Here is a 20,119-nt window from a genome sequence, read left to right on the forward strand (position 1 = left end):
TCCATGGGACCACTCACCACCCACACAGGCCAGGCACATGTATCATCTGGCCCAGCAGGTGTCCTGATATACTCTCCCCATCTCTATCCATGCAGGACAAATTGGCACACAACAACAGGGAAAGGTCATAGACCGATTGAGGAATGCCAGAGTTCAAGGTCCTTACGGAATTTGAGAATAGAGCCATCCAACTGGCCAGTGATGATCAGGACTGTCCCTGTGCTGACAGTGAGGTCGACGCTGCTCTACCGAGTGAGGATTCAGCAGTGCAACATCCATCAGACAACCATGCTGTGAGTGATGTGTCCTGCTTCACAGGCCACTGCCTTGCACTAATTATCTCTCTTTGCTTCTGCAGGCACATCTGCCAAATAGCCGATGAACCCCTTGACTCAGGGCCTCCAAGCCAGTTCAGATGGGACATCCGAAGGGGAACCAGAATGCACCCCCCCCACCCCTGCAAGTTCCATCGCAGCGCTCACCCACACCCCCCACCAGCGCAGAGACACGCACCTTGGTGGGAGCTAGCTCTAGAATAAGCACGGGATTACATACTGGTGAGCACAGTGCACAGTCTGATCCACAGCAGGCAGACTTCCCAGGTCCCCGGAATTTGGAGGGCTGCTGGAGGCCAGGAACTTGTTGCGTCCGAGTCAGATGACGAGCCTCTGGGCTTGGTCATGTCACAGTTGCTGGAGCTGCAAAGGCAAGCTCGGGAACACCAGGAAGGAATGTCCACTGCACTCCTCAGATTGCAAGACACGATGGAGTCCGTCCATTCGTCTTCAGGCTGAGGTGATAGCGCCGGCATGCCAACCTTACGGAGGAGGATCAGCACATGCACACCCCAGGGTCATCCAGGAGCGACCGGCCCATCTGAATCACCCCCTTCCGTTTGACCTCTGCAGCTCCAGCTTCACAGGCTGAGAAGGGTGCCGCTGCCACACAGCAGGACCCTGAGAGCAGTCCGGGGCTCTCCAAGTCTCGGCCCTCCAGAGGACGCCCGCCAAAGTCATCACAGACAGGGCGTAGCAGTCAGCAGGCTGCTTCCACCTCCACTGTGGATGTTCGGGGAGCACCAAGACATAGCAGCAGGGTTAGCGCAGTTGAGGAAAAGTAGTTGCACAGCCTGGGCATGGGTGTTGGTCACTTGTACATGCTATTCACTATTGTCAATAAACTCCTAAGAATGCCTCCCTGCCTATGGCTCTTGTTCTGATGAGCAGTGTTCTTATCACTCGGATGTGAAACCTTTCTGCACAAGATAAAGGCAGTTGTCTCAGCCCAGGGCCTCTTCTCTGTCTGTGCAGCCTTCAGACCAAGGGTGCAGCAGATGACATTAATGCGTGACACCCTCTGTGGACTGTATGGCAGGGCACTGCCAGAACGGTCCAAGCCCCGGAACCTCATTTTCAACATGCCGATGGTCTCCTCCACCAAGTTACGAGCTGCAGCAACAGCCTCATTATAGCGTCGCTCAGCTGCAGTCTGAGGCTGCCACGCGGGTGTCATCAGCCAAGGCCTCTGTGGGTAGCCCTTGTCCCCCAGGAGCCATCCCTGCAGCCTCTGTGGACCCTGGAAGACTGCAGGGACCTGCGAGCAACTGAGGATGTAGGAGCCGTGCACACTCCCCGGAAACCGTGCACACACCTGCAGGTTGCGTTTCTGGTAGTCGCAGACTAGCTGCATGATCAGTGAGTGGAAGCCCTTGTGGTTGATGTAGTCCACCGTGTGCAGCAACAGAGACCTGAGTGCCACATGGGTGCAGTCAATCGCACCCTGCACCTGTGGGAATCCTGAGATCAGGGCGAATCCAAGGGCCCTTACATCCTGACTGGCCCGGTCCCGGGCAAAATGCACCAAGTTGTGTGCCATGGCGAAGATGGCACCCGTGACTTCATGGATGCATTTGTGCGTGGTGGCTTGTGAGATCCCACAGAGGTCACCTTGGAGCCCTGAAAGGAGCCGCTGGCATAGAGATTGTGAGATGGGGTCACTTTCACAGCCACTGGCAGTGGATGCCTTCCAAGTCCCCTTGGCACCAAGTCCTGCAGTAAGTGGCAGATATGAGCGACCAGATCCCCAGACATGCACAGTCATTGGCATCACAGGTTCCCAGTCATCTGCAGGAATGACTGGCAAAATTGATAGACCCTGGGTGTCGCTAGGCACCAACCAGCCACGGCTCACTGTCACTCCTGGGCAGTGTGTGCAACAGCCCCAGCAGCCTTCCTGAGGTTGCTGATCCTGCCTTTGCACGGCCAGGACCCTCAGTCGCTCTCTCCTCCATCTTCTCTGCTCCCTGTGGGCCATCAGGCACACAGCTAGGGCACCAGCATCCATGACCCAGACGTGGTCCTCCTTCAACATGAAAGAGGGACAGAGACGTGGTTAGCACGGGTGTACTTAGCATCCTTTCCTGGCCCTGTGTGACCACCCCTTAACGCTTCCCAGGAAGTGCTGGCCATCCCTCGGAATGCCACATATGAGTGAGCTGCATGGCTGCCCTGTGAACCTGTGACATGGGGGTCACTGGTCCAAACCGGGATGCTGAGATTGTAAGGAGCTGTGAGCGCCTCCAGCAGTGACTGTTCCGTGGCCAGCGTTGGCGAGGAGATTGTACAACGTGTGCAGTCCAACTGCTGAGCAGTCTAGTAAAGTGGTCGCAGCCTGTGCCAGGGTAGTTGACGATAAGGTCTGGAGAGCTTGGTGGCACATTGGTGCCTCTGCTTTGCTTGCGCGGGCAGGCAGGCCCCGACTCCAGTCATATCACTGTGTCTGCGCCTGAACTGTCTCAGTTGCAGAGGATGGTCAGTTTATACAGGTGTCCCTACTGCGTGGCCACTTCCCTCGCCCACCCTGCTCCCCACCTCGAGTGCTTATGCACGGGACTCACCTCCAGGGCAGCAGTTGCCTCGGGACACCAATCCCGCCCCCCCCGAAAACAGTCGCCTCTGTGGCAGGATGGCCCTTCACCCAGCACCCCCCCCCCCCCCCCCCCCCCCGGTGTCCCTGAAACCTGCAAAGCAACAGGCGAACCTGGGGATCTGTGGAAAATGATGCTGTTCACTCACCTCACTTCCCCCAAAGTGAAGGCTGCCAAGTGCATGTCGGCTGTGTGCCGCTGTGAAGCATGTCGATGTGCTTTTCTCGCCGACGTGGACAGACGATCCAGCGGGGAGGTGGGGGGGGGTTCCAGAGCCTGGCAGGGTGGCCTGTTAACGACATGCTGATGTATTACAATGAGCTCCCCGCCAACAGTTGGCGGGAAACACGGCCCGCAGTCAGTGGGCTGAGCGGACGATCGCGACCTGCCTTCCCACTGTTGTGAACCAGATGGCGCCATATTGTCCGCGCCCATCACTTACCACGCCTGCTGCTAGCGGGCATGGAAAATTCCATCCCGAGTTGAACTTTCATTGCACGAGGGGTAATAGACTTGAGGAATAAATAACAGGGAACGGGAAGGGAAGGTAACTGATGTCAATAGAACAATGTTTCTGGAGGGAGAAGGGATTGAGGGATAACTGAAGAGGCAGGCAAATGGGCTTATGATTTATCAGAAAAACTTGTTGTACCCAATGCCTTTTTCTTGCTGCTAAAGATTGTTTATGTTCTTATCTACAAGATAGCTTGTGCAGCCTGTTTCAGACCCATGCTTTTCTTGATTGATTTCTTCACATCAGTAGCAAATCCACTTGAGACTAATGTTTGAATGATCCAAAACCAAAAGCAAAACATGACTCATCCAAAATATTCGTCAACTACAAGACCTGTGCGTTGATCTCCCCACATTGAAAAGTTATGGGGGAGCCATAAAATAAATAAACACACTACAGAGTCAATTTAAAACAAAAGGCAAATCACAGGGACAGTTACAGGACATGAAAACCACAAGCCGTATGACAGGTTCCCATCACTGCAAAGCAGAGTCAAATGCACATCAATGCAAATGTCAGTATCACTCAGGAGTTAGGTCCCAGTGTGACTCATTGTGACTCAATGTGACTCAAGTAGTCTCACACCAAATACTGTTTTGGTATTTGATATTTATCCCTCAGTCAACGTCACCAAAATGCAGGTTATCTGGTCAGTGTCATGTTGCTTTAGTGTGAGCTTGTTGTGCACAAATTGTCAGTTGCATGTCGAACATTGCAACTGAGACTACACTTCATAAGTACTTCATAATCTGTAAAGTCCTGGAAGTAGTGAATGGTGCTGCACAAATACACATTTTTCTTTCTTTCCAACTCAAGTCCAATATGAAGCTGCCATTTTCAACACACTGCAGCTCCTGCTGCTGACTGGAAAAGCATCAGCTACAGTTGCACACTCAGCCCACACGATGACCACCAGCGAATGCACAAGTGTTCCTGGCACCTTTCCGGTTGGCAGCAGGACGGAATTTTTGCCTAAATCCTGGGCAATTACCTTGATTTTGAGACAGTTTAATCAGGAACTGGAATTGAACTGACACTTACTTTGTGCCTTACAGCCGTTCCTCTCTGGGTCTAAAAAGGCACCAGGGACTTTGAAAGAGAAACAGTTGGATCTACAGAGGGGTTAAACCCTCCACAGAGTACACCAACTAACTTGCCACAATCTATTATAAATCAGCCCATGAAAATAAACAAAATAAATGGGTTTATTTATATATTTTGAATGCTATTTTTACCCCTACATGTTAAAAGACTTTGTACAGGGAGTTCCTACATAGCTCAGTTGATAGACAATGGGACTCTTAATCACGTTGTTTTAAATCCTACATGAGGTAATGAATTTTACCTTAAGTGTTTTATTCAAAATACTTTTTTACTGATTTTTACAAAAAAAATACAATCAATTCTCCACAGTCTGAGTTCATTGGAAGTTAGGAATCCCATTTAGTGAAAATTCCTGACACAAATAAACATGCCCTTTTCAAAATGCCTTGGCAGACTGCAGGTCCTTTGGGGAACTAATATCAACTCTGTTCACTATTTCTAATATCAATCTTATTTGTCAAAACGTTAGTTGGATATTGCTGTTCCCATGCACACTAACAGAATTAAACATTTGCCATCCAAAGACCAACATTCTGCACCTGTCCAAAGAGTTTTGATGCAACTGAACACACTGTGAGGCACAGTGAGCAGTATTACCTGGGTCTGCCACTGTATCAGAAACCACTAAGCCACAAATTGGTCAATGCTTTGTTAACTGAACTCTTATGGGCTGCAGTAGGAGGACTAGTGTTGGCCTTGGTTGCTATAAGCCAGGGAATGAGGAAATAGCCAGTCAGGATTCGTCGTTCCTGATGGTTATTTAGTGACATTCTTGGGGTGAATATGTGTAAATGTGGTTGTGAAGTCCGGGAGACATTGTCTCTGCCACAGTGTGCTGATATAGTTTGCTGCAAATCACTGTTCCTGAGTCAATGGGATGGATTTTCAACCTGGAATTAGGAACCCAGTGCCCAGACCTTTACTGGGTCCCGACCTCATGCTATGTCAGGGTTGCTAAAGTGACACTATCTTTAAATGTAGATCCCCTAATTGTGCTGGAGGCGAGCTTGGCTGCCAGGAGGTGGGAAATGAATTGACTCTGGAGTATATTCCTGGAAGGCTGATGGCAGCTATGAATGGACTTGCCACTGCCTTACAGAATAGAAGAGGCTGGAAATCAGATGGCCGACATCTCACAATACAGACAAGTGGCCACACAGTCAGCGGAAAGGTAGCAGATGATAAATCTTTCTTTCCAAAAATTTTGGTTAAGCAGGAAACTTACTTAATGGCTCCCCACATTGCACCCAACAACTGTGCACTACGTTGGACCAGACTGTTCAGTTTTGCTGATCTGTGATTTGAAAATCGCCTTGCAGCCTTCTGCAGCCTGTTTACAAGGTCCTCAAGGAGTTTAATGGGCATTTAATTGAAGACGAGAAGGTTGCTGGCTCACCTCACCCTTCCATCCCTTTGACAGCAGCAGAACGCCTCAGAAATATTGGAACACTGATACGACATACCAGAGCGTGACTTTCAAAGTGTGCCTGCACCCAGCTCGCCCCCATGGGCAATTGAAAGTCAAGCCCAACATGTCAAGAATGGTTACCTGGATACATTGGCTGAAATTTTCAAGCCGTCCCCCCGCCCCACCACTGCACGTTCACCTGCCCCACCCACCCAAACCCCCCCCCCCCCCACCCCACCCCCCACTGCGGGTGAACCCACGGCAGGGCCAGTGAGCCATTGAAATCTCCATTCACATCGTCGGGACCGGAAGATCCCATCTACGTGAGCGGCTGGAAAACTCCGGCCATTGTGACAGGATATGGAGCCCAGCCAGCGTCGCCACCTTTAAGACAGGAAGAGGGGAAAAGTTCATCAAAATGAATGAGTTTTTGATCAATAATGCAACAGTCTACAGTAATTATGTATATTAAGTGTTGTGTATACTGATACAAATTCAGTGTTACACATGCGCAGATATACAAATCCATACCTGGTATATGTGTACACGTAGGTACATACACACGTGCACTCAGATATGTACATGTGTACACACACACAGAGACACATTCACACATATTGTAACAAACAAATATACATATTTAATGGAAGCACTTACAGCACTATCCAATTCACTGATGTCTGACAGTGACTATTTCTCTTTCTCGTGAACAAAACTGACATTTCTCAGACAATGATTCCCAAGAAACTACATTAGATAATAAGATTGAAGCCATCAGGACTAAGCACTTTACAGTCAGAGCCTTCACCTGTATAAAAGGTTACCCCTACGTGTACTGCATCAAAACAGTAACTTGGATTCATTTCCATGGAAACCATTCTGCTAAGTGCTTAATAATATGGGTGATTTTCAGCTAAGTGTACAGCTTTACAGTCTGCGCACACAGTTAATCGCCCATTCCAGCCTCATTTTCTGAAATGGTGATTATAATATATGCAGCCCAAGGATGAATTTACTTGCCCAGCCAAGCCATCACTGGATGCTGCTGAAGTGATGCGTTTGGCAACCCCCTTGCATGCCTAGGGCTTAAAACGCATCAAAGACTGACCCAGGTTGGCCAAAATCTTCAGGCTCCCAATTAGTTGGCAGCACAGACTTGAAAGCTGACTTTCAGAAGCTAGAAAATGGGTATTTGGAGCTAGAAAGAAGAAACAAAGTGATCAAAAAGCTCAGAAGGTGAGTTCTATTTGCATTGAAATAAAATACAAAGAAATGGGAATGAGAAAATCCCAGAGAATAAAGGGAAAATAGGGATGAAAGAGAGGGAAGACTGTCAAAAATTTATTATCACATAAAACGCTGCCTCTTTTCATTTAAAACAACGCTTATTTTAGTACTATAGGGTTAGCATCCCTGCAATGAAACTGCTCAATATCAAACCAGTAAAAAGTAACTTCACTGAAGTATTTATTTATCGATAGGGATTTCAATGCCACAGTGAGTGAGTTGAAATCTCGTGAAACCATTCAGCCCAAGGAGATTACTAGTTCCATTGGGGTGCTTACAACCTGAGGGTTCACTGTTCAGAAAAAAGGACTTGCATTTATACAGCAACAAAAACAGAAAATACTGGAAATACTCACAAGGTCAGGCAGCTTCTGTGGAGAGAGAAATCATGAACAAGGGGAGATTTTACTTGCGATAAGCCGGAAGCCTGCAATAAGGGGCCTGATGGCACGTGGCAAAGCCTGTGCCTCCACTCATGCTGTGGCTTTAGGTAGGTACAACCTTTGGCCCCGAGAGGGTCCCTGTCTGGAAGTCAGTCTTCAATTGGGTGGGATATAGTCCAGAGGAAGCTGCAGGACCTTGGTGCAGGGGTTGGGTGGGAAAGGTGGAGAGGCATCTCCGATTCCCAACTCCAGAGTGGGGCCTGATCCTGAAGGCTGGCTTAAATATAGGTGGGGGCTCGGATGAGGGTAGGGGGTGTTGCTGGAGGCCGGGCAAGAGGAAGCACATCGGCAAAGACATCCTTCTCCCTGAGGCCCTATTTGCCTTACTGCAGCTTCCAGATTTCCTGAGTCCCAGAAAACCCAGGCCAATTTGCCTCCTGGGAGTGGGTTGGCTCCCCCCCCAACCCCGCCAAATTCCACCTCAGTAAAACCCAGAAATTAAAGCCAGCCCATTTAAGACCCCAACCTGCACCCAATCCAACTCACTCACCCATGTTAAAATTCCCCCCTAATGTTTCAGGTCAATGACCTTTCATCAAAGCTGGAATAAGTTAGAGACAGTGTCCTCGGACTTGCTGCCGCTGTTAACTGGTTCACTGAAGTAAGATTTCCCCATGGGTGGAGTTAACTATAGCTGGAAGAAAACCCCAGCTAATTTCCATTAAAAGCACAACTCACAGCGCCGGAGATTGGCATCAGCCTTGACACAAACAAGCAAAAGTGGTTTTCTGCTGATTCCTATCACTGAAACATTCGGGGCTTTGATGTAATCTTACCCCAATGCATGAACTGAATGTCGGAAGAAGCCCTTATTAGCTGCAGGGCTTTTAATGCTAAATACAGAGAATTCGCTTCATATTTAGACTGGGACAATAAAGTTTCACATATATTCAGCTGCTCCATTGGCATTTTCACATAGAAAGTACAGCGAGTGCCTGTTGAGTTTGCCAACTGTGTGATTCAAATGCATTATTGTGCCACCAAGAAGCGTCTGTTCAAAGGTCCAGCTACACTTGAGTTATTTGCTATCAATTTTTGCTGCACCATTAACAAGTACAGGGATACTTATTCTAAACATCTTTCAAAGTGATGAGGCCTGACCCCCTGACCATCTGGGCTGTCGGCCAGCCTGGTATCAAACACTTGATGCAAATCATTGGCTGATTTATTTGGAAAAAGACAATTTGGTGCATTAATGGGGCTGGTAATTTAGCACCAGGTGACGCATGGATGAAACTCAGGCAGTCTCATTACTAATCACAATTGTCCTGATGAGTGCAAGATGAAAAGCTTCGACAAAATGTCTTCTTTCAGCAATACTCAAGTTCTGTACTACCAAACGACTATGTGAAAGATATTGCAATTTAATCTAATTCACAGCAGCAGATCATACTGTTCATAGGGTACAGACTAGTAGCCTGAATATATTTTTCTATCTTGTCACGTATCCTCTTTCCCCATCTTTTATTTTTGCCTCTCTTTTCTATAATATTCTTTATTGCTTCACAACCTGTTGACTGCCTCTTGCTTTCTATCCCTAGAGGCAGCTCTCAGTATTAGCCCTGGGAGACTGCATTGGAACTGAATTCAGGCAGCCTTACTGCTCCTCTGAAGTTTATGCATGAATTGATTCATAGCATCTGTCCGGATTAACACTGGGCAATCACATGGATCCGGGCACCTCTCCATAGTAACCCAAGGAAGCTGCAGGAAACTTAATCCAGTCATCTGCCAGCATAAATAGGTCAAATACACATAGCCCAATCTAGGCAGCTCCAGTACTAACTCATGGACACCACAAATGAATTGAATCCTAGCAGTAGTCAGTGCTAACACTGGAAGTTCAGACATGAATGGGATTCAGGTAGATCTCAATATTAACTGAGCATGATTGCCAGTGGACTGAATCCAGCCATCTGCCAGCATTAATACTGGTCAGTTACATATAGCTCAATCCAAGCAGCTCCAGTACTAGCTCAGGGACACCATAATGAATTGAATCCTGGCACCTGACAGTATTAACAATGGGATATCACACCTGAATTGGATTGGGGTAGTTAATTTAGCAAGATTGCAGATGGACTGAATCCAGGCATCTGTCATTGTTAATGGTGGGAGAACACATGCACAGAATGCTTTCACACTGCTATCTAACACTGTGAGGCTATAGATGATCCAAACCTATTCAGTCCTGACTGTGAGACACTTGATTCTGCTAAGAATTGGATCGATGCACCTGCAATAAAACAGAAAATGCTGTATCAAAATATTAACTCTGGAATAAATAAAAAAGTAAATTGCTACTTATTGGTTTTAAGCTTTGCTTACTATCCAATGTTCTTATGACTTGACTTTTCAGGTCTCCTGGGCATGGTGGCCCATATGATGTACACAACTGTGTTTCAAATGACCGTCAACCTTGGTCCTGAAGATTGGCGGCCACAGACCTGGGATTATGGGTGGTCATACTGGTAAGTGACATTGTCCAAACTGTGTGAGAGGTAACAACTCACATCCATCCTCTGTGCAATTAGGGGATGGCTGAATGTCTGCTGTTGTATTATGTAAAAAGTACAATACAAAAACAAGTCATTTGGTCCAAATAGTCCATATTGGTGTTTTTATACTCCACACAATTTTCCTCCCATCCTTTTTCACCCAACTTATCAACCTTTCATTCTTGGTCATGTTTATCCAGCTTTCCTTTAAATGCATCTACACTATTTAACTTCAACAATTTTTTGTGGTAGTGAGTTTCACATTCTAACCACTCTCTGGGCTATGTGCAAGCGCTTGCACACCATATATTATGCATTTAAATTCCAACATTATCCCATTTAATACTGTATTTTTTCTTTCACATGTGGAAAACTTATTAGAAAGCTTCTCTGTTTTTCTCAGGGTCCATGCGTGTTTTGATGAGCAGACATCAGAAAATTATGATGTTGTTCCAATATTTCAAAGAGGGCTGCAAGAATGTTCAAGAGTTATTGGTTCAGTGACTCATGAGCAGAAGACAGTAGAGACATTGCAGACAGCTTTATTCACATCTACCTCACTCCCATAGTGCCCAATTCCCACAGTGAGCTGGTGTTAACACATATATTCAGCTGTGCTCAAAATGGCAAGCTGGCTGTGTACTCAGAGCCAATACTTTAGCTAGGACTAAATATTTCTCCCTAATGATTGACATTGCTACAGCTATATTTCTTGAAACTTGTATCAGTAATCTTTGCGAGAGTTTCTCTTTTGAAACAGCTGTTTCCTTTGAAATGGACAGTGAACTTTCAGAGATCCCTGAACAAGATTTAACTCATGCCAACTCTATAGATATGAGACGTTTCGACAGCTCTGGGAAATGACAGCTCAAAGAGCGAGGGAGAAAGGTAGTTTCTAGTAAATGTTATGGAATCAGATTGTGTTTGGTGTCCAGTGAGAATCTAGTAACGCAGCTACTGACAACATTAACATTATGCTTGGAACATTGAACCTTGAATGTGAACAGACAGGATGACATTACAGAATCATGGCAACAGGACCAGCAGTCACATTTTAATGTGGAAAACTGCTCTCAAAGGCATATTTTTAAAATCAACAGCCTAGTTAGTCTCTGGGACGTGATAGGGAATTCCAAACATTGTTACATGGTGGAGTCAGCAGAACCACATTAGAATCAAAACTATGGCTTAAAGGTTGTAGCTTCTTTAACTGATATCCTAGCACAAAGGATTTCTTTAACCCTTTCCCTTGGTAGAAACTGGCCTAAAACCTTCATTTCTCTACCTTGGCCTCAGCCATGATCAAATGACAATTAACGGAGCTAGGATTTAGCTTTGAACTATTTTACACTATCTGATTTAAGGAGCTTATCGATATTTAAACTATTCTCACTTTCTCGATTATAACAGTGCTTGGAGTCTACAGAGCACATATCAATAGATAAAGGTTGAACATTGCCCTAAAAAAGGGAAGAATTAAATGCTACATTGTGTTGAAGTCATGGCTGTTCTCATAGTGGTGATGCACACAGTGAATTCCTCTCTCAGCTACAGGGAGTAGGGGAGGAAATGATGGGAGAAGGGAGTATTCTCCAGTCTCCAGTAGAAAATGGGTGGTGGGGGGTTGGGGTGGTCTCAGGAGCAGTCTAAAGAAGAAAGACTTCACCAACCAGCCACCCCCAACACCCCCCAACCACCACCTCCATCACCACACCCCACCAACACCAGCACCCCCCGCCCCCCCCCCCCCCCCCCCCCCCCCCGCCACAATCCTCAATCCCCAGAAGATTTAGGACATGAAACCTTTTTGGTCATCAGTCTCCAGCAACAGCCAACAGGTTCCATTATCAGGAGCCAAGAGGGTCACTGCTAATTTCTCAGACCGGCAACAAGACTCCCATTTCCATGAACTCCCAACCATACCGCGCGTCCAACAACCCTTCCTGCATGTGTGTTGTTGGTGAAAATGAACCCAGTCCATGCAAGTGATCCGGGTTCAGAACACCATGGCACCTTTCCTCTTCCAGGTAGATTCAGTGGAACTTTAAACTTCAGCAGGGGTATAAAATAAGTAACATCGGATCAGATCAGCAAACTGTTATACCCGCTGCCGTTTATACACCATACCTGTTATATGCCCCTCCCAATATACATCCTGCCCTTTATAACCCACCCTTTATTTGCCCATCCCATATATGCCCCACTTGTATGTACCCTGTCTGTCCTATGCCCATCCCAATATACACTCCACCTGTTATACACCCACACCAGTTATCGCCTCATCTGTTATAAGTGACAATGTTAGAAATGCAGGTCCCTTTAAGAGGAAACCAGGACAAGTTTCTACGTGAATTGAGAGCAAGTAATGCTCATTGAAGCCAGTACTTCAGAGCTAGGTTTTTTTCCCCCTAGTAAGGGGGTTTTGCTTTTGGACAGGGCAAGGATCCAGAAGGGAAGAGGTATTTGTACTGAACTATAGTTTAACAATAAAATAGTTGTGATTCACAGAATGTCTTCTGCTGCCTGATTCGGTAAATGAATAGCTGCCTATTAGACAGGAAGATCATTAGAAATAGGAGCAGGAGTAGGCCATTAAGCCTATCAAGCCTACTTTACCATTCAAAAGGTCATGGCTGATCTAATTGTGGCTTTAACTCCACTTTCTTGCGTGCACCCCATGACCTTTGACTCTCTTGCCTGTTGTATGTTCCACCTGTTATAGCCTCACCCATTATGCTCACTGCCAGTTATGCGCCGCACCTGATATGCCCCACTATGAAATGCCCGACTGCTGTGCATAGCATTAGGCCTGGTCGCCACATGGTGCACTGGCACATTGCAGATAGAATATTTTTGAAACGTCAATCAGAACAAACTCACTCATTCAGCATACGTCCTTTACCAATAGTCAAGTGGTCAGATGATGCATTTCCCCACTACTTACTCACCAGCTCCGTTCCATACCTTGCCTTGCTAACACCACCCATTGCAAAGTGCAACAAGCATTTACAAACAATATGTGTGTCCCTCAGTGAGCCTTAACTAATGCCAATGCCTCAAAGGGCATATTCCAATCATTGAAATGAAGCAACCTTGCAAATCTGGGGCCATGTCGGTATCGTACTGGCAATACCATGCATGGAGGAAAGCAGTCACTGGGATAAGGTGAGAAGATTGCAGAGGTAGCTTCTCATTCCCATGGAAAGGCAATTGAATCAGGCAGTGTACATTGACTTAATTCATTTTGTTCTCCATTTTTGAGGCATCATTTAACACATACATAATGGATAGCAAGCTGGAAATCCAACACAGTCATTTTTTATTTTCAAAATCAGTGCTTAATCCTGTATACAGAGCAAGTGGTACAGATAAAGTAATGAGTGCATCATGTTGTTCAGTGGATACTAAACTCACCGCTGTTTCTGGATAGTGAAAGAATTAAGAGAGTTGAATCTGACTGTCTTCTGCTTCTAAAAAATTTGTACATTCTTGCACTATTTTTAAAAAATTTTAACCTGCACATTAAACTGCTATTTTTATTCATTAACTTTTAAGATATATATTTTCCCTCAGTCTCGCTTGGGGATCATTTACCTGCTGTATGGCTGCATCAGTGACCACAATAAACACATACACAAAGACCATCCTCGAGTTCAAGCACAAAAGGAAGAATTTGGAAAGAAGTTTAAAAACAAAACCCAAACTGATTGAGCATGAGGTACCAGCGGAGCGAGTCTGGGACAGGTACATTAGCTCAGTGCCCAGCTCCACAGAGGAGTTCCTCGACCTCTCCAGTAATGGCCGCAAGATGTCCAGTGGTTCCGTCTTCGCCGATCTCAATGACATTCTGGATGCACAGGGTGAAGAATACTGCTGAGATTTCTGGGACATTGTGCCAGATAGGTTCTAGATATCATCTATATGTTCTGGAAGGTTCTCTCTTACTATTTCCTTTTCTCCTCAAGTTTATAATGTCACACATCAGGCATTATCATGACAGAATGCAATAAGCATATCTGTTACACTCTGCCTCTCTGACCAACTGTACTGTTGCACTTCGATTGGCAAAGATCCCTGGCAATGGAGGGAAATAGCCACAGCTAATCGCTGGTTTACAGATCTTACTAACTTTGTTTGTGTGTGGTGTCCCAGAATGAAAAAACTGGGAAATAAGATTACTGGTTTGAACTGGTCTTGTATACCTTAAAATGGAACACCAGTAAAAACTGGGAAATAAGATTACTGATCCCTATGTTTTCTGTTTCAATACTGTATTTCACAAACCACTGAAAACATTAACCAGTGGTGCCCAATTGGTCCTGATCACTGGATTGTACTTGGGGGAATCACTACTGTATGCATTCACCTATAGAGGCTGTGCTAACAAATTTCTTATGGAAAGTGAATAGATTAAATAGACACACACACACACACACACACACGGGGTGACAGAGTGTTTATCACTGGTCTTCCATCACTGGAAGCTGGAATAGAATCCAGTTGAGGCTGTGCGATCAATATCTCCTTCGTTTGCTTTCTGTAAAGGTCATATGTAAAATGAGTTTGGTCATTTCTAAAGCACAAAATAGGGCTGATCTGGCATTAGGAACTGGATCTCCTAACCATCCATAGTCAATGCTTGGAAAATTTAGCCGTAGATTTCAATCTAACTCAGAGGGGCCACAGAATGGGACCCGGTGCTGAAGATTCAGTTTTTCTGAGGTTGCGATTGAACCTTTTTTCTGAAGCAGAGCAGAGAGCTTTACTCTACCACACACAACCTGAGCATGGTTGGCTATCTGAAATGGAAATTGTGTTCCATTCCTCAACATCGTTCCCCTTCACGAGAACCAAAAAGTAAAGGTTGAAAGATCTCCAAAAACAATATGGAACTTCAGTAAAATGCTTGTTCCAAAAATATAAACAAGTAACAAAATATATTCATAAGATCAAAACTGTTACACACACACATAATTCTTTATTTCACATTCTATGCTGCATATTTCACAGTCTGCCCTCTTTCTTCGTTTGCTCAGAGTGCTATCTGCTCGAGATCCCTGCTTAGTCAATGGGCAATAGAAGAGAATGCAGGATGTCATGAAGTTAAAATGGAAAGGATCAGTTATAATCAATACTATCACTTCTTTCCTGATAGATGGGGTTGTCACATTGCTGGCTGATCACTCTTCATATCAGCCATCATTTTGTCTTAAGTTTGGCAGGTGGTTTTACTGTCAAATGCCTTTTCAGCCACAGACTCTTCCCATTTATACAGACTGAGGACCAGCATCAATAAACACTGGCTTGGGTTCTTCCATGGCAAGTCAGTCCTAGAGTGGGGCTTGAACTCCAGCCCTTCAGAGACTGGGAAAGCTACCCACTGAGCCACTCCAGTCCCCTAATGGCAGTACACCATCGGTTACATTTACTGGAAGGGAAGGTCCTTCTCTGAAGCAAACATTATGGAAAAGTTGAACATAGCCAGAGGACTGTGGCAACAACTTTAGCAGCATTTTAGAAATCACCTTATGGATGGAGAAATAATTTTCCAACAATTTGAAGATTTACGGTAAATTAAATGGGGTGAGTTTTTTTCTGTAAATACATTGAAGTGTTCTCCCCAGCAACAGCATTAATAAATCTCAGTGTGTAGGATCTTTGAAAACATAGTCTGTTATACTCTGAAATACCAATAGTTGATCTCAAATGATTTCAATTCATTAGGAAGCGTAAAGAAGCCAATGATATATAAGGATTGTGCTGGAGACTGTGCTGTAGCCACAAATGGACAAACTACTCATAATAAACTTGATCAAAATTCCAGTTAGTGATCAAAAGTCTCAAGTGTGGCCGATTCCTGATGGAACTTTACTTTCTCTTTCTGCTAGACATTATTTTGCATTGCCTCCCAACAGGAATTTTGCAGCTTTTTCCTAAAATAGTAGATTCAAACAGAAAATGCTGAAATACACAAGTCCACCAGCATACGGAAAGGGTAAAGGAGGGGTCACGTTGCAAGTATAGATCCAGAATCTGAATCTTCAGGTCTACAAAATGATAAATTTATTCCTTTAATCCACACCGCTCAAAAGTCAGAAACCGCTTTTCTTCTTCACCGAAGCTGACTGACCTGTTGTGCATTTGTAACAATTTCTGATTTTATTCCACATTTCCATCATGTGTAATGTTTCCCTTTAATTCTGGAAATGGGAAATGTGCTTTTGCAAAGTTTCTTTTAATATACCTGCTATTAAGTCTCATTGTGCCAAAGTCTGTCCAATTCTGAAAATGAAACAGAACACCAGTCACACCATTCAGCAAGTCAAAATCCCATTCTTTTATTTTGTGACCCCCTCTTTTGTTCTCCAAAGTAGCGCATACATTCGCAAAATGGGAAATAGAGCCCCAATTTCTTTATGGCAGTGTTATTTTTGTTCCATTGAGCCTGTTTGGGAGGTGATGTAAATTAGACAGAATGACATTCCAGCAAGGTTAATAATAAAGCACTGAATTCTATGCAGCTGGTAGGACTTATTTACAAGTTTCGTTTTTCCTTTATTCTTTCATGGGATGTTGGTGTCACTGGCAAGGCCAGCATTTGTTGCCCAACCCTAATTGCCGTTCAACTGAGTGGCTTGCTAGGCCTGCAGAGGATGGTTAAGAGTCAGCCACATTGCTGTGGGGTCATCCCAGGTAAGGATGGCAGGTTTCTTTCTCTAACAACAATCAACAATGGTTTCATGGTTATGATTACAGAGACTCTAAGTTCCAAATTTATTGATTGAGTTTAAATTCCACCAGCTGCCTTGGTGGGATTTGAACCCATGTCCCCAGAGCATTAGCTTGGACCACTGGATTACTAGCTCAGTATTATTATCACACCACCATCTCTTTTTGAAGGACTTGTAAAGCTGTAGATAGTGAAGGGGATGGGATGATGAGGTTCATTAATATAGTACTGTTGCACAAGACAAACTCAAGTTAGGTAAAAACAGTTGCAATGAGAGACAACCAGTGATTTCAGAAACTAAGAGTGCATACTCAAATGAGAACCAAAGCTTTTGTATAGATCAATTCAAGTATTATTAAGAATTCATGCTCTGTATTTCATGTAATATGCACCAAGCTTATATTCCAGTTAGAGGGGCTGCCTGTGAACTCCACTCTTCACTGGAAGTATTGCATCAGCAAATCAGCTTTATGATGCTGACAAAGCAGATTACCATCAACACTTCATTCATAAACTGGCTGCAATCTGCATGTGTTTTTATTTTCAAGTGTGCTTTACATAGTTTCTTTTAACATATTTGATGTATATTATAAAAGATAATGGGATGGTGAGAAAAGGACAAGGCACACTTGGGACATTTCAACTGTTTGCTGATATCTATTATGTTAAGGATAAGAAAGGAGGGGTTAAGGTTATTCATTAGGTCAGGGGGTGGGGAACCTACAAACTGTGGGCCGGATCCAGCCTGTTGCTCAATTTCATTCGGCCCGCAGCCAGATTTCTAAAAATATAGACCTAAGGCAATAGCACCTTCAAAATAACATTTAACATCATTGTTACATCATCATCATGGATAAAAGCGTCAGCTAAATTACTATAATAATATTTAACAATATAAATTTCAAATTCAGCCATCTCATTAAAACAGTGGGTGAGTTGAACGTTTCTGTATTCTCTCTAAAAAAGCAAAACTAAGCTGATTTTTACATATGTATGGCCCATGACTGATTTTGTCTATGCTTGAATGGCCCGAAATAAGAAACAGTTTCCCCTCCCTTGCTTTAAATATTAGATTTAGATAGTGAAGACCCATCAGCCTTCTGAAGTCCAACTTTGCGTCTCCCACGAAACAGAATATATCTGGGCTTGTTTCCAGGGATGAGAGGAATTTTCAAGTTGACAAGGTTGTGAAGATAATTGAGAAAATTGATCAAAGCAGATTGGTTGAAGTTTAAATGAAGAGGATAGAGTGGAATTTAATGATGGCCCGAGAGTGGGAAAAAAAGGCGGGTGAGGAACTTAATTGGGCGGGAGGCAAATTTTCAGCTTCCTGACATCGGGATGAAGTTGCTGAATTAATCTGGCGGATCAGGGTTCCCAATGGCAAGCTGCAGGAACCTATTTGTAATGCATTAGAATATCATGAAAACTCATTAAAAAGCAAGTTGATCAGATTAACTTGCCATTAAGTCGACGGTGAACAAGCCTCACTTTCACGACTGCCAAAGCTGGCATGGAGCAAGTGAAGTGGTTTTTGAGCTGGGTTTGGAGTGAGTAGGAGCTGCTTTCCTTGTTTGGGGAAGGGTTGTTGGAACAAGGGACGCTGAGTAGCTTTGTTTGGGGCAGCTGGTGGCTGTCCATGCCTATGCATGTCAGTTGTCCAGGGAGATCCATGGTCAGCCTAAAGAGGTTCATGGCAGGCAGGGGAAGGGATCAGGACAACAGAGGTAAGGTCAAGGTTGAATAATTGGAGTTCGGGGAGAGGAATTCAAGGGTGACCAGGGGAGAGTCCCAGGTTACTGAAGGCAGCTCAAGGATGATGGGTGGAGGCTCGAAGATGACAGCATGTGGGTGGCTGATAATTGTTCAAGGGTGATGGTGGGAGGGTCGAGCATTACTAAAGGCAGGTCAAGGGTGATGGATGGACAGTCAAGGGTATTGGACCTTGAAGTGATCAGTATCCCCATGTCGCGGACTCCTTCACCTGTCCTCCCCCATTCCTCTGTGTTATGCATAAGTTTCTCCTGCAGGCAGACAGGTACATTTAGTGTAATCTCACTGGCTATAACCCATTATGTGCATGCAGTCCTATGACAGATAAAGGCCCCTCCCTAGTAAATGGTCCACACACACACACACTCCTGCAACTGGCACAACTTTATCTATGTGATCTGACTCACACTTATTCAGGCCACAAGTAACACCTGATGCTGAGGCGAAGAACACTATCTCCCGTTTAGCCTACCTCTCCACTCACACGGATACATTGCTTGATGGCCTCATGAGAACCACTTTGCTGTAACATCCTGTAACACCATGCAAATTAGCTTGGCAGAGTGGAAAAGGTCGTTGGCCTTTTTCCTGCACTGGACGCTGGCTCACTTATGGACCCCATGGCTGTTAGCCTCCACTGCGATTTCTGTCCAGGCCTCATTTGGTCAGACAGAAGGGTCTCCTGGTGTGGTCACTGGGGTCAAGGCACTGTCACCTCATGGCCTGGAACAGAACCTGCAGGGAGAAAATTGCTAAGCCACAGGACCAAACGTTGTCTGGTTGAGACATCTCTCTGACTTACATGTAATACTCCAAAGTTCTAACCAAGGTTCAATACAAATTTAGAATAACTGCTTTACTTTTCAATTCTATCCCTCTAGAATTAAATCCTGGTGCTTGGTTTGGTTTTTTATGGCTTTGTTAACCTGTGTCCTTTAATGATTTATGTATTTGTGCTTCCAGATCCCTTCATTCCTCTGAACCACTTAAGTTCATTTTTTCTAAGAAATATGCAACCTCTATTTTTCTTGCCAAAATTTAATACCTCACGTTTATTTATGTTGAAATTCATTTGCCAGTTATAAACCCATTCCCTAAGTTTATTAGTATCATGTAATTTGTTGCAGGGCTCCTCAGTACTGACTATCCCTGCCAATTTTGCAGAGAACAAAATGAATAGTTGGGACATGCATATGGGATTAAGGTAGAAACAGATATATCATAAACAGGTTTTTAAAAGTATTTTAAAAATGTCATTTTTTAAAAATCATAATGGAGAAATTTGACATTCTACAAATATCAAATTAGATTTTCCGCTTCAGCAGCAATTATGAAGTTAGTACACTGTTGAAAACTCAGTTACATCTCAGTCAACAAAACATAACTTTTTCAAGGGCTTTACAGTGAGAGCAATAGTGTAAAAATACGAGCTCTCT

The 20,119-nt window shown here is 44.6% G+C and overlaps 1 protein-coding gene across 1 annotated transcript in view; it reads left to right on the top strand.

Annotated features, from left to right (window-relative positions):
- The window catches only part of LOC121293847 (germ cell-specific gene 1-like protein), a 172,143-nt gene extending 157,778 nt beyond the window's left edge, over positions 1-14,365 (top strand). The window contains exons 4-5 of the mRNA XM_041217244.1: positions 10,042-10,153; positions 13,754-14,365. Coding sequence (XP_041073178.1) covers positions 10,042-10,153; positions 13,754-14,057 — 416 coding nt within the window. The 3' untranslated portion in view covers positions 14,058-14,365. The remainder of the gene's footprint in view (positions 1-10,041; positions 10,154-13,753) is intronic.
- Positions 14,366-20,119: the final 5,754 nt, after the last annotated feature.

This window comes from Carcharodon carcharias, chromosome 22, assembly GCF_017639515.1.
Source record: "Carcharodon carcharias isolate sCarCar2 chromosome 22, sCarCar2.pri, whole genome shotgun sequence".
NCBI classification, from domain to species: Eukaryota; Metazoa; Chordata; class Chondrichthyes; order Lamniformes; family Lamnidae; genus Carcharodon; species Carcharodon carcharias.